A 13079-nucleotide genomic window follows, 5' to 3' on the forward strand; every position below is an offset into this window, starting at 1 on the left:
GGACAGGATCAGATTGACACCGTGGAAAAAATTACTCTGCAGGGTAGCGTGTGGAACAGAGCGGTCATAGTGGAGGCAAGGCGGCCAGTGTAAGGTTCCTGCAGTCATCCAGGTGAGGGTGATGGTGGTCTGGGCTGGTGGGGACAGCGGAGTTGGGGAAAAGTGGATGAAGAGGAGCAGCGTTGAGGAGGCAGAATCTACACAATGAATGGGGTTGTCATAATGAATGGGGGCATGACTGGCATTAAGTAGATGAAGGCTAGAGAGGGTAGGCTCCCTGTGCTGCTCTGGACAAATGTCCCACCAGAGATTATTAGTTTTTAATGTTTTTATTAATTTTAGAGAGAGAAGAAGAAAGAGGGAGAGATGCTTGGATTCTGGAGTGAGGAGGTGTCAACGTTTCTCTCTCAGGTAACTCCCAGGATCCTATCTGAGGACAGATGGTGGATCACCTCCCGAGACCTGACCCAGGAGAATGTGCTGAGGAAAAAGGTAATATTTTCAGTGTAACCATCACCCAACACCTCACCAACCTCTGGCACTTACCTGACTCTGCCACCTCGGCAATAGGTACCCCCTGCTCATATGCCATGAAGCCCAGGACCGAGAAGATGGCAAAGCCGGCCACGAAGCTGGTTCCGCTGTTCAGACAACAGAGCATGATGCAGTCCCTGTGGGGAAGCAGTGAGAGGGGCTCAGGTCAGAGGGGGTGGCACAGGCTGGAACTTTCTGTCTGAGCACCAGGCTGTCTTGTGTGTGGGCAGGGCAGTGAGCGCACAGAGAGCACCATCGGCCTGATGAAGTCCTGGTGGTTCAGAGAGGGTAGGTGGCTGGCCCAGGGTCACACAGCTTCTGCTGCACTTCTAGATGATAAGTAGGTCACAGACCAGAACATGGAGAGGGAGTGGGAAGGGAGGCAGCAGAGGAATGGCAAATGCACAACTAGTAAGAAAACACTTGGAAACAAACCACTGCCCCACCCCCCACGTCCCTGGCAGAAGAGAAAACCATGCAAAGCAGGAGAGGACTGATTTTCTAGGAGCTCAGAAAAGGAGGCCAGAGAAGCCTCTGAGAAATGGCTGCTTCTCAGCCAGGGAGCACCCACGGGCTTCATACTGCAAGCTCCCCACAGCCTTGGGAGAAGACATCCCTCCTGGCCAGGCTTTCTCCCAGAGCAGCACCCACAGACCTCCCTGCTCAGCCCCTGCTCTGCTGCTGCTAGAAGGCAGCCCTTTCAGGTGGGCCCCTCAGAGAGAGATTTATCGGAGCAGTGACAGTCCCCTCTTCCAATGTCACAATGAACACTAGATTAAGGACAGAATCAAACTTCACCTCCTCTTCTCCTGACACTATACTTTCTGTAATACAACCAAAGGGTACACCCTGTTGTCTTGTAATGGCTCTGAGAATCAAGGGCATAGTGGAGAGCATACTAGACGGGCTCAGGGTTCCAATTCTCTCTGCAATATATTTTCTCTGGTCCTGATCTCACCAGCTATAAGACAAGGTGCTTGGGTAGATTCAATCTATTGACTCTTGGGCCTTGTGATAGATTTAATCATTTTCCAGCAAGTAGTTGCTCCCCCTATCTTCTTCCTTGAGGTGGAGAATATCTGACAGGTGACTTGCTTTGGCTAATGGATGTTAGCAAATATAATACAAACAGAGACCACAGATATACGGGTGTGATTTGATTTGTCCTTTATCCCTTCTGTGACTTGGCCATGAGAAGAACTTCCACAGGAGAACTGCTGTCCCTGCAGCCTGAACCCAGAATGTACCCATATAGACCAGACTTGAGCCTGGCCTGGATCCTGGAGCCAAACCCATTCAACCCACAGCCCTAAGGAGAGCTTCCCCCGCTGACCAGCAAACTTAGGTGCAATAATAACAAATGCTTGTTGTGGTAAGCCACTGAGTTTTGGGGCTGTTTATTACACAGCATTATTGTGGCAGTGAGCGACTACTACAGGTTCCTTTAAAGAACTCTTCTGGCAGTGTGGACGTAGGATGGGCTGGCAGACATGGGGACTTTATCTGCAAGCCTGATGTACCACCTCTCAAAAGGAAATTCAGCTCACCCCAGGGTAAGGCAGAGTTACTCCTAGGATTAGAATAAATCTGCTCCTCGTGCCTGTTTCTTGACCCTGACTTATCCAACAGTGGGAAACAAGGTGGTACTGGTGAGGAAAACGTTTTCTCCATATCCTCTGGAATTCTGTATCATTTGGATTTGCAATGTGTCCAGTCCTGTGCTAGGGTCTTTTGAACACCATATCACAGAATCCAGAGGCTCAGGGAGGAGGTTTCACAGTCATCGGGTGGTGAAGTTGAGATGTGCATGCATTTATATCAGACACCAAAGCCCAGGCTTTTCCTAGCAGTTACACAAAAAAGATGCTCCCTAAGAATGTAGATCTCCAAACCCTGACTCGTGGATAATTGTCTCTGAGCATCATATGGCTGCTGAAAAACAATTGTTCCTTATCACAAAGTCCCCATCTTGCCCCAGAGGCCTCATGAGAGGTTTCCTTATACCACAGGGAGGCTCTGAGATGACTTGAGGTCCCTTTCAGTCCTGTGCCCTGCAGCCCCCACCCTCAGGAGCTTAGCTGCATGAAGGGAGAAATTTCCCCACCTGGTTTGCTCTGTCTCCATCCCTCTAATTCCTCCCCCACAGGGAACCTTTTAGGTGAAAAGCTTATGTAACAAGTGCTGTGAAATTGGCAGCAGCTGAGCCAGCTTTGAAGACCTCCAGAAGCTATTATGCTGTCAGAAGAGAGGGTACTAATTTACTCTCTCTGAGTTGGGAAGACCTGCTAGCAAACAACTTGGAAAAGGAAATAAAACAAGCCTTCCTATTTGGCAATGTCACTTAGGGGACTGAGTTTCCTCAGCTGATGGGAGGAAGAGAAACCTGCCTGTTGGATGGGGAAGCAAAAGGGATGATGAGCGACCAGCATATTCACCCACGTGCTCAGTGGGGAAGAAAGTTGCCCCTGCCTCTAGACACAGCCTGACAACCAGGCAGTCTTGGCCAAATCTGAGCCAGCTGCTGTAGCTGGGAAAGAATTGGTCATGCCTGGTAATGAGGAATAGAAAGACCCAGGTTCAAAGCCACATTCCATCACTGGCAATGTGAACACAAGTGACTTACCCTCGGGCCTCAGTTTCCTCATCTGCATAATGCTGTGGCCCTTCCATGCGTCTTTACATGTCAGCCAGAACTATGCTATGCTTGAGGGATGATGGCACAAAAGAAGAGCCAGCCCATGTCCTCATGAGCTGACAGCCTAGCTGGAGGTGACTGACAGTGACCAAGTGACTTCCTCAGTGCCCAGCACAGAGGGCCAGTGCTAAACGCTGGCTGCACTTCAGTGTATGCACTTAAGTGTATGCAGATAGCATCCCTCTCCAATATCCCAAGGGGGTCACACTCAACCTGGACATGAGGTCTGCTGTGCTGCTCTCCCTGTCCCACGGCATTTCCCTTCCTGCCCATGGTTACCACTTTGTGTTGTGGCTCACTGAGTGCTTTACCTCTCACCATCCCTCAGACCCACCTCCCCGACAATACCATGGAGGTAGAAAGGATCTTATGGACAACCTGGCCTGACCTTCTACCTCTCCAGTATGCCTCTGTCCAGCCATACCTAAATACCTGTCTACCCAAAGGCCCACAGGAACAATACAATTTACTGCCTAATTGTGTATTGGATTCCACAACAGCTTTTCTTTTCTGCATGTTGGACCTTTCACTTCCTGAGATTCCCCAAGTTACAAACTATAGACCTGGGGTATGCCATTGCTGTCTGTATCTGTATCCTGGTGTCTCACACTTGATAGACACATAATGCACACAGCTGACTGAACAAATGGGTTAGTAACGTTATCACGAAGCCAGCTTTCCGAGAGGATGCCACCCCCTGACCAGCAGGGAGGGGAGAGAGGCTAGACATTCAGTTTTGTCACCAATGGCCAATGATTTAATCAATCATGCCTATGTAATGAAGCCTCACACACACGCACACAACACCAAATGGGTCGGATTTAGAGAGCTTCCAGATTGGTGAACAGGCGGAGATTTGGGGAGAGTGGCACTCAGAGAGGGCATGGCAGCTCCATCCCCTCCTCCTCCCCCCCTCCCCCCCCCCCCCCCCCCCGCCCTGCATGCATCTCTTCCATCTGGCTGTTCCTGAGTTAACATCCTTTTATAAGAAACCAGTAATCTAGTGAGTACAATGTTTCCCTGAATTCTGTGAGCCATTCTAGCAAATTAATTGAACCCAAATAGGGGGTCATTGGAACCTCCAATCTATAGCCAGTCAATCAGAAGCACAGATGACAACCTGGACTTGCAATTGCGGTCTGAAGGGGGGAGGGGCAGTCTTGTAGGACTCAGTCCTTAACTTGTGGAACTTGATGTTATCTCTGACACTGCCTACAGTGTCAGAATAGAGTTGAATTGAAGGACACCCAGCTGGTGTCTGAGAATTGCTTGGTGTGTGTGTGTGTGTCGGGGGGTGGCGGGGGGAGGAATCACACACTGGAATTTTATTCCTAGTTTTAGAATGGTTTCCTCTTAAAAATATTTAACTCTTTAATCAGTCTGAAACTTATTATGGTGCATATATGAGACAAAGTATGAGTATCTATCTTCACTATCCCCTCCAATACTTCTGTTGTCTCAGAATCATTTGCTGAAAAATCCTTCCTTTCTCAAATAATCTGTGATCAGAGGTGGCTTCATTGCCATTATTCCATGAGTTTATGCCGGAAGAAGGAGCTCTTGGACTCTAAGGAAGAGATGTGCTATCCAGCCATCCCAGAATATTCACCTACTGTGACCAGGCACTAAGTTCAGGGGTGCAGAGACCTCAGCAAACAGACCATGGGTCTAGACTTTAGAGACCAGGATGCAAATGTCTGCTCCACCATGCACTGCTGGGTGACCCTGGCAAGTCCCTGCCCCTCTGTAAGTCTCAGCCTTGTGGCAGAACTCAGATTGCTGGCCTGGGAGGCCAGACAGCCTCGCTCACCTCCCCATAGGTCCCCTCCTCGTGCTGGATGTGGGCAGCTGCAGAAGGCCTGGGAGGGCCCTGTCTGTTCCCTACTGTCAAATGAGAAGGGGCAGGAGCAGATTTATGAACAAAAGGCAGAAGTACAAGGCCCTTGGTGTCAGAAGACCTGGGTTCAAATCCCAACTTTGCCACTTACTAGCTATGTGACCTGGGCAAGTCACTTATCTACCCTGGGAAAAGGGAGGCCTGGGTAAGATTTCAAAGTGGATTCCTTTGAATCCTGAAATGCACTCTGATCATATTTGTTATTCTCCCAGCTCCTCCATGGCCTACTCTTTGATCCTGGTGCAGGGAGAGGCTGAGAAATAGCCCATATGTCTGGCTCTGCAAACATGAGCTAGCTAGGCCGAGCGGAGAGCTCTCAGGGTTTGGTGGAAAGCCGACAGGGCCCGGGGAAATGCTTACCTGTAGCAGTTGTTGTTGTAATTGTTATAACTTCCCAGAGCAGTCAGACAACCCAGGCAGATGGCATAAGAGAAAAAGATCTGCGTTCCAGCATCTACCCAGACCTGTAGAAAGGCACAAAGAAGTTGGCACAGAGAGAAGTCGGCTCTGCTCTCTGAAATCCCCCATCCACACCCACCCTCCAATGAGACTAGACAAAGGGATACCCAAACTTCCCAACCTTCTTAGGAAGATATTTTTTAGACGTTCTATTCTTGGGGACCACTTGATTAAATATACATTTCCTTAATTAATCCCAGGATTTTTTCAGAGGTTATGGGAAATAGTTCACTAAATATTAAGAACTTGGATGTTTAGATCCCAACTGTGAAAGCTTTCTGAGGCGTAGTCTCCTCATCTGCAAAGTAAGGAGTGAACTTCCCCTGCAGGCGTGTTGAGAGGATTCACGCGATACGGAGTGTACGCTCCTGGGACCTGGAGCATACTCATTGGCATGTTTAAACCAAGATGAGTGATTTTTCGCCTTTATGATTAAGACTACCATGAGAAGACTGTTATAGGATTCTGTTTAGGGTTTCCTATTGGCATAGCTGGCCTGAGCATAAAAAAGTGGCAAAAGGATAGCAAGAGAAGGGGAGAGCCCACCAAATCTTTATCACCTTTCCAACTACATGCATTTTAGGCTTCTTATGTGGATCACATAGAAACTACTTTCTTATTCTTTAAGTTCCCCTCTGACAAAAACTGCCGTGGACAGCATGAGATGCACAACAGGAATTACAGTGGCATCTCTAACACTTTCTCCTGGGCTCTTTTTGAGCTCCTGGAAGTTAGCAAGGAAAACCCACAACTAAAACCCCAAACGCAGCTGATGAGACTGATGCTTTAGAATTGAGTGCCATCTAAGAACAGGGCTTTGCACTAAATACAAACACTAGCAAATGTTTATTAAACACAACGTGCCAGGCACCAGTGCTGAGTCCTGTGTGCATTACTGCACTTGAATATTCACAGCAACCCTACAGAGAGGTGCTTTTATTAGCCCCTTTTTACAGCTGAGGAAACTCTAAAACAGAGAGGCTGAGTAACTTGCTCAAGACCACACAGCTGGGAGTGGAAGACACAAGTTCATGGAGACCCACCTTAGAGAAGCATGCTTAAACCAATCCCACAATTTCAGAAGTCTTCAGGTGTGACCTCTCACTCAACACAAAACCCTCTTCTGAGCACTTCTGACAGAACAGTTTCTACTTGGTTACTGCCAGTGACAGGGAGCGCTCTCTTCTGATGCAGCCCCTTTCTTCTTTAGAGCATTCTAACCATTAGGACATCTCTTAAAATGAGAGCAAATCTCTCTTCCTGTGTTCCTAGCCCTGGAACCCAGACCACATCTCTCTCCTCCATGTGGTAACACTTTCAAGATCTGAAGAAAACGCCTGTGCCCCCTGGACCCCAAAACTCTCCCTTTTCCAGGCAAAATGCTTCTATTTCCTCTTCCTTGGGGATTTGATTACATAGTACAGGACACTCTTCCCTGGATTTGCTTGAATTAAATCATTCAACAAATAGCTATTAAAACGGAAGATCATGACATTGCCTCTCAACCTAAGAAATGAATACGTTTCCCCCCTCTAACATAGGGTCATTGGGTTTAGTGTCTTAGAGCTAAATGAGAAACTTAGGGAGAGTTCTTTCATGAAGTTTGTGTATTGGAGGGACGGGGGAATGCCAGCAGATCAGAGTGGGTTGAAATATGAGGAGGAAATGAAAGTGGGAATGTAAAAGAACTTTCTTAAGAAATTTTGCCTTAAAGGGGAGATGGGAGATGAGGTAGTAGTGAAAAGGTTAGTCAAATTTAGGGAGGATTTATTTTAAATGGTGGAAACTTAAGGATGCTTAAATGTTGACAGGAAGGGTCCAGTGCAGGAAAAGTGTTTACGATTTAGGAGAGAAACTGATATGTTTTAAAGTCCTACTGTTGTTTCCCCATTGGCTCCCTCAGTGGATTCCCTTTTACCCAAATTACTTGTGTTGAGTATCAAATCCCCAAGAGAGAGAAAATACATGTAATTTGCCTGGAAAAGGAAGAATTTCAAGGTCCAGGGGGCACTGGTGCTTTCTTCAAATCTCAAAGGCTATGGAAAAGCAAAACACAGCACAGCTGCTGACTCAGGAAACAGCTCACAGGAGATGCCCACAGGGATGCTCAGTGCACCGAGTCTCACACTTGTTTTTAATGCCTCCTCCCGGGCCAGTGAGAGAAGCCCCCAGCCATGTGGGAAAGCTGGTTTCTCCATCGAAGCTGGGCCCCATGGCCATTGGCCCCCCAACCCCCCGCCAACATGGTAAATAAACTCTCTGAGTTTGAAAACACCAAAGAGAGCTTTCCATCCACATGTCTCAAAGATGAGCCCCCAAACCAAGATTTTTCACTTGCAGGGATTTTTCTTGTAGTTTGCTCACTGAGCATGTCAACACTAACACGGATGTCTGTTGTTTTTGCCCACACACCATCCAGCTCCTCTTTCCAGGTAACAGCACCCCAGTTTTCCTTTGGGAAACCACCTATCCCCCTCTCAGAGATGGCTTCAGGGATAGTCACATGACCCATGCCTGGCCAATCAAAGCATTTGTCTTGGCCACAATGACTGGGTCAGGGATGAGCACATGACACAAACCAAGCCAGTGAAACTCAATCTGGGACTTTCAGTGAAACCACGCGAATAGGATACATGCTTGACCACAAGAGAAGAGCCTGACTGAGAAGGAAGCCAACACGGAGGAAAGCAGAGTCTAGAGCAAAGAAAAACTGATACGGGTGATACGATTTGAGTCACTGGGTCCAGCCATACCTGAAATAAGACCTACCCTAGAACATGTCAACTTTAGAGCCCATTTTTCTTAAGTCAACTTGAATGGGATGGCTGTCACTTCAAATTGAAAGAATTCTGACAAACAGCAACATTAAAGCTCTTAGAAAAGCCCAGAGGCTGTAAGCCCAAATCCTTCAACCAATCCTGAATTGATGATGAACCACCATTTATTAAATGCTTTCTGTGTGCAGAATCCTGTGCCAGACTCTTCAAAAGGTACTGTACCATTATATATAGCACTGCATCTCTGTCTGCGGGTGAGATAAGATAACAAGGTACCCAGTGCCTAGGAGGGATAGATGAGGGGGAAGATTAGCATGTTCTAATCAGAGAAGGCTTTCTGGAGGAGGCACACCTTCAAAGACTGGAGAAGCAATGAGAGGGGTCTTGTTGGGTCTAGAGGTTCATGTGAGAGGGGAATGTGTTCTTGAATGATTTTATCCCTCTTGCTCCCCTTCTTCTATAGGAAAAAGCCTGCCATTATTATTTTGATGGTTACCATTAAGTCAACACCTTCATATAATACCCTTAGCCTTCCCTCTTTTTGGCAATGTCTGTTGGTTTCCTACCATGAGAAATATTGAAATTAGCCAGCAGCCTCAAATTTTCTTCTTTCCCTTTCCTCTAGCATCTAATTTGAAAAAATAAAAAAATACCCATTTTTTTCCAGTTAACACTTAAAGGCAATCTATGAATTTATTCTATTTTTCATATACACACTCCATTCTCTCCTAATTTTTAACACTTGCACTGTATCTGCATCAACAGAACATACAACCATTAAATATCTCCCTCATAGCCATTAATTAGTGTGAGTTCTACAGGTGACTCTAAAGTTAATGCTCACTCCTAGCCTTTATGTTTATACCTCTCTAGTCAGTTTGGTTGCCTGCATCTTGCTTTCTAGTAAATTTCTCTGGAAAGGCTCATGGGGAATAATATTTTCCTGGTTCCTGCTCGTTCTTAATAGTTGACTGTATATAAAAATCCTTGGTTCTCCTTTTCTTTTCCTGAGAATCTTGAACATGTTGCTTAGTTGTCTTCTGGCACAGATTGCTGCTGTAGGAAAGTCTGATGCCACTCTAATTTGTTTCCCCTTATAAAGCATTTACTCTTTTTGTCTGAATGACCAATAGGAGTTTTTCATTTTCTTGAAAGTCCAATAATTTTATTAGAGCATGTCTTATGTTGACTATTCTGGGTTGATTTTTCCCAGGCATGTGGTGTACTTCTTCAATATGCAAATTCAACTCTCTCATATTTCAGGGGGTGGGAGGTGTTCTTTTCCATTGCTTTGGATTTCTTCTTTAGGGACTTGTTTGTATGTTGGATCTTCTTTGCCTGTCTTCTATACCTATCACTTTTTCTGGTTACCCACACAGCATTTAAAAAAATAATAAAGCTCTTTCTGCATTTCTGACTTTATGTTTTTTGCCTCTCCATCTTCTATTTTCCTTATAATCTTATCCATGGTGTTCATTTACTCTTTTATTCCTTCTATTTAGTTCTCCTGAAATATTTTTCCTTTCATAAGCCATCTTTTCAAATCTTCTTTTTGTCTAACAATTTCACTTTTGCTGTTGTTTCAAAGCATCTGTTGATTTAATTTCTTTTAGCTGTTTTTGAAATATTAAGTTTCAGTGTTCAGATGTTTTATGGGTCTGTCTTTGTGGAATGCATTCATTACCTGTAGGAATGCTATTCTGCTCATTTTTTTTTCTTATAATAGCTTTCTATGGGATTTGATCGCAGTCTTTTCCTATTGTTCATGTGTAGGTAAGATGCACCTTTCTATACTCTTAGAAGGGGGTTTTGTGTAGAAGAATAAGGGTATCCCAGGATATAGTTTTTTAGCTTCACAGTTCCAGGGCTATTATCTCTTCTGTTATTAACAAAAAGTCTTAAAAAATATGACTGTGCAGACAGTACTTCCTAAAATTGTTCTCTATCCCCTTCCTCTATTCTTATCCAAAATTTCTTTTTGTTTCCTCTAGTGTCTCTGTCCTGCTCAATTTGGAATCTGCTTCCAGTGGTTTCTTATCAATGTGTGGTTCTCTCTGGCCATGAAGCCTCAGCTGATGAATCCCTAGAGTCCCAGGGCCCAGACCTCTTCCCAAACTTCCCACAGTCCTCCAACACTCACCTATGACTTGGAGCCTGCATATATCCCTCCTAGTTTTGGCTGGCATCCTCAGATAGCTCCACCAAGCTTCTACTCCCAGAGTCCTCTCCTCCTAGGGGTGAGTACACGTTAGAGATTTCGGGGTTTCCTGGATCTCATTCTTCTGAATTCCCTTTGCCTTCATCTTCATCTTCATCTCATCCCACAGAGTTGATAACATGCAGATATTATTGCTGTTGGTGTTTAGCCCCCACCTCTTCACATTTTGTGGTTCATGGAGTTACCTAGTTATGCTGTCCATTGGTTTTTTGTTTTACTATCTTAGTTTCTCTGTTTGGGTAAAGAGATTCTGGGGTAAAGAGATTCTGGGAATTTTTTTAAGTCTCCCCTCCTTTTTTTTTCTTTCTGTTGCCATCTTGTCTCCCTGGTTCTTAAGAAATCTTTAGAGAGCAGAATAAATAAGGTTGGTTTCGAATGGGTGCAGAATACCCAGAGTTGAGCAATTTGGTGGATGGAGTTAGCATACTGGAAGATGAACCAGTTTTTTTAAAGGGAGGTTGGAGGTATAAAGTGGGAAAATGGGTAAGTATAGTCTGGGCAAGGCAAGTTTGAGACAACTGAGTAAGATGTGTAGGAGACAGCTGGAAAATCTAGGGCTAAATGTCTAGGTCTGGGCTATAGAGACAGATTAGGAAGTCATTAGAATTTTAGCTATAACTTAACACCTCCTTGACTCAAGATCCTAACTTTCTTCACTAGTGTTTTCTAATTTTCACATTTGGAAAACCCATGTTGACAACAACTTTTCTGCTGAGATGTATGCTCATTAGGCATGCAGAGACCAAAACTTTTCAGGATTAGGTTTCTGTGAAAAATTCTCACAAAGAAGCATGCTATGTATTCACAGGGAATCTGTATCATTAGACTCCTTAAAAGACTGGCATAACCCCTGCACATCTATGTTCTTAAACTTATGCCTGTGGTTGAGAAAATGTAACAGAGCCCCAACTGTCAGCCTCCCCCTCAGTCTGGGAAAGAATGAATTAACTCATCAGGAAGCGACTGCGTTTGTTAAGATAATTACTGATAGGCTGTGCCGGATTACACAGTAAACCCTCAAATCTCAATGGCTTAGCATAACAGAAGTTTATTTCTTGCCCACACAAAACCAGATGCAGATTGTGAAGGGGATCTCTTCTGCCCACTCACTTAGTGACACAAGCCTTCCTACCTTATGATACTTCCATGTCAACCCAGCCTCTGAGGCAGAGGAACAGGAGCCGGAGGTTTGCTTTTGAAAATTTTAAGAGCCAGGCCTGGGAGGTACTTATATCACTTCTGTCCACATAATATTGATCAGAACTAAGTCACATGGTCTCAACTGAAATGCAAGAAAGTTTGGGATATGTAGTCTTCCCAATAAATGGTTGGTGAGCACAAAGAATTATCTCTCCTATAGGCATTATCCCAAGTCTATTTCATCTAAGGCTACTTTTTTTCTTCAACTAGGAACTCCATAAATACCCAGAGATCAAACAAGATCATGGTAGCCATTGGAATGATTTGACAACAGTAGAAGTGAGAGCCTAATAAAACAGGGTAAAAAAGCATTCATGAACCCTTCTACCAGTCTGATGATGCCTTAGGACTAGGAAACTTGAGATAACATTTATTGAAAACCTACTGTGTACTCGAGGCTTTCATGTACACAATCTCACAATTTACAGAACCATGTCAGTAAGGTATTAGCATCTCCATTTTTATACAAGAGAAAATGGACCCATAAAAGGTCAAACAGCTAGTAAGGGAGAGAGTGAGGTTTGAACCCAAGGCATCAGGCTCCAGGTTTTACAGAGAAGCGCTGAGGCCTCCTGGTATGCAGAGCAGGCCAGAGTCTCAGCTGTGATTTAAACAGCTCTGTGGCTGTCAAGTCAAATAGGACAAAGGCAACCCCACTGCAATGAAAGGAAGACCAGGCCACTGAGCCCATTGACCATCATGTCCCAGGTTGCTACAAAGGGGGACAGCTCTGTGGAGAAAGGGCTTCCTATTTCTCAACACAATTTGAAGGGAAAATAGTCTCCACAAAACAAACCCTAAGGAAGCTGGGTCAGTAGCTGAGGAACGGATCACTCCCTATGTTCTTCAGCAATGAATGGGGGGCGTTCTGGCAGCGTAGCCATGGGCAGTCCACATTCAGAGGTTTGGAGGACAGATTTGCATGGGAACAGGGGAGTGGAGCCCCTTTAAAAGAGAGGTGGTCCCGCCCTCCAGCTCTGAGGCAACTTCACCATTTTTGGGCAACTGGTTCCAACAAGCCCCAGTGCACAGTAGGAGCAGAAAGCAATGAATAGGTTTATAACTAGACCCTCAGGGCCCAGCACAGCGAGTAGGTCCTCAGTAATACTAGGAAGGATGGATGGACAAGACAAATTCTTCTCTTCTCACACTCAGAATCTACATTTGTCATGACAGATGCTCAGTATATGGTGCCCCAGTCCACATGGATAGCACTTTACAGTTTATAAGGCACTTTCTTATGTCCTGTGACCCAGAGGCTGCCCAGAGGTGGGCACTATTATGCTCAGGTTAGAGACC

At 45.3% G+C, this 13079-nt stretch overlaps 1 protein-coding gene across 1 annotated transcript in view; it reads right to left on the reverse strand.

Moving 5' to 3' along the window:
• The window catches only part of SLC6A11 (solute carrier family 6 member 11), a gene marked incomplete at both ends in the record, with an annotated part of 103501 nt that overhangs the window by 11391 nt on the left and 79031 nt on the right, over positions 1–13079 (reverse strand). Inside the window, 2 exons of the mRNA XM_079794961.1 lie at positions 547–671; positions 5487–5590. Of these exons, the coding sequence (XP_079651087.1) occupies positions 547–671; positions 5487–5590 (229 nt within the window). The remainder of the gene's footprint in view (positions 1–546; positions 672–5486; positions 5591–13079) is intronic.

Source organism: Cnephaeus nilssonii (genome assembly GCF_951640355.1).
Source record: "Cnephaeus nilssonii genome assembly, chromosome: 17".
In the NCBI taxonomy this organism is placed as follows: Eukaryota; Metazoa; Chordata; class Mammalia; order Chiroptera; family Vespertilionidae; genus Cnephaeus; species Cnephaeus nilssonii.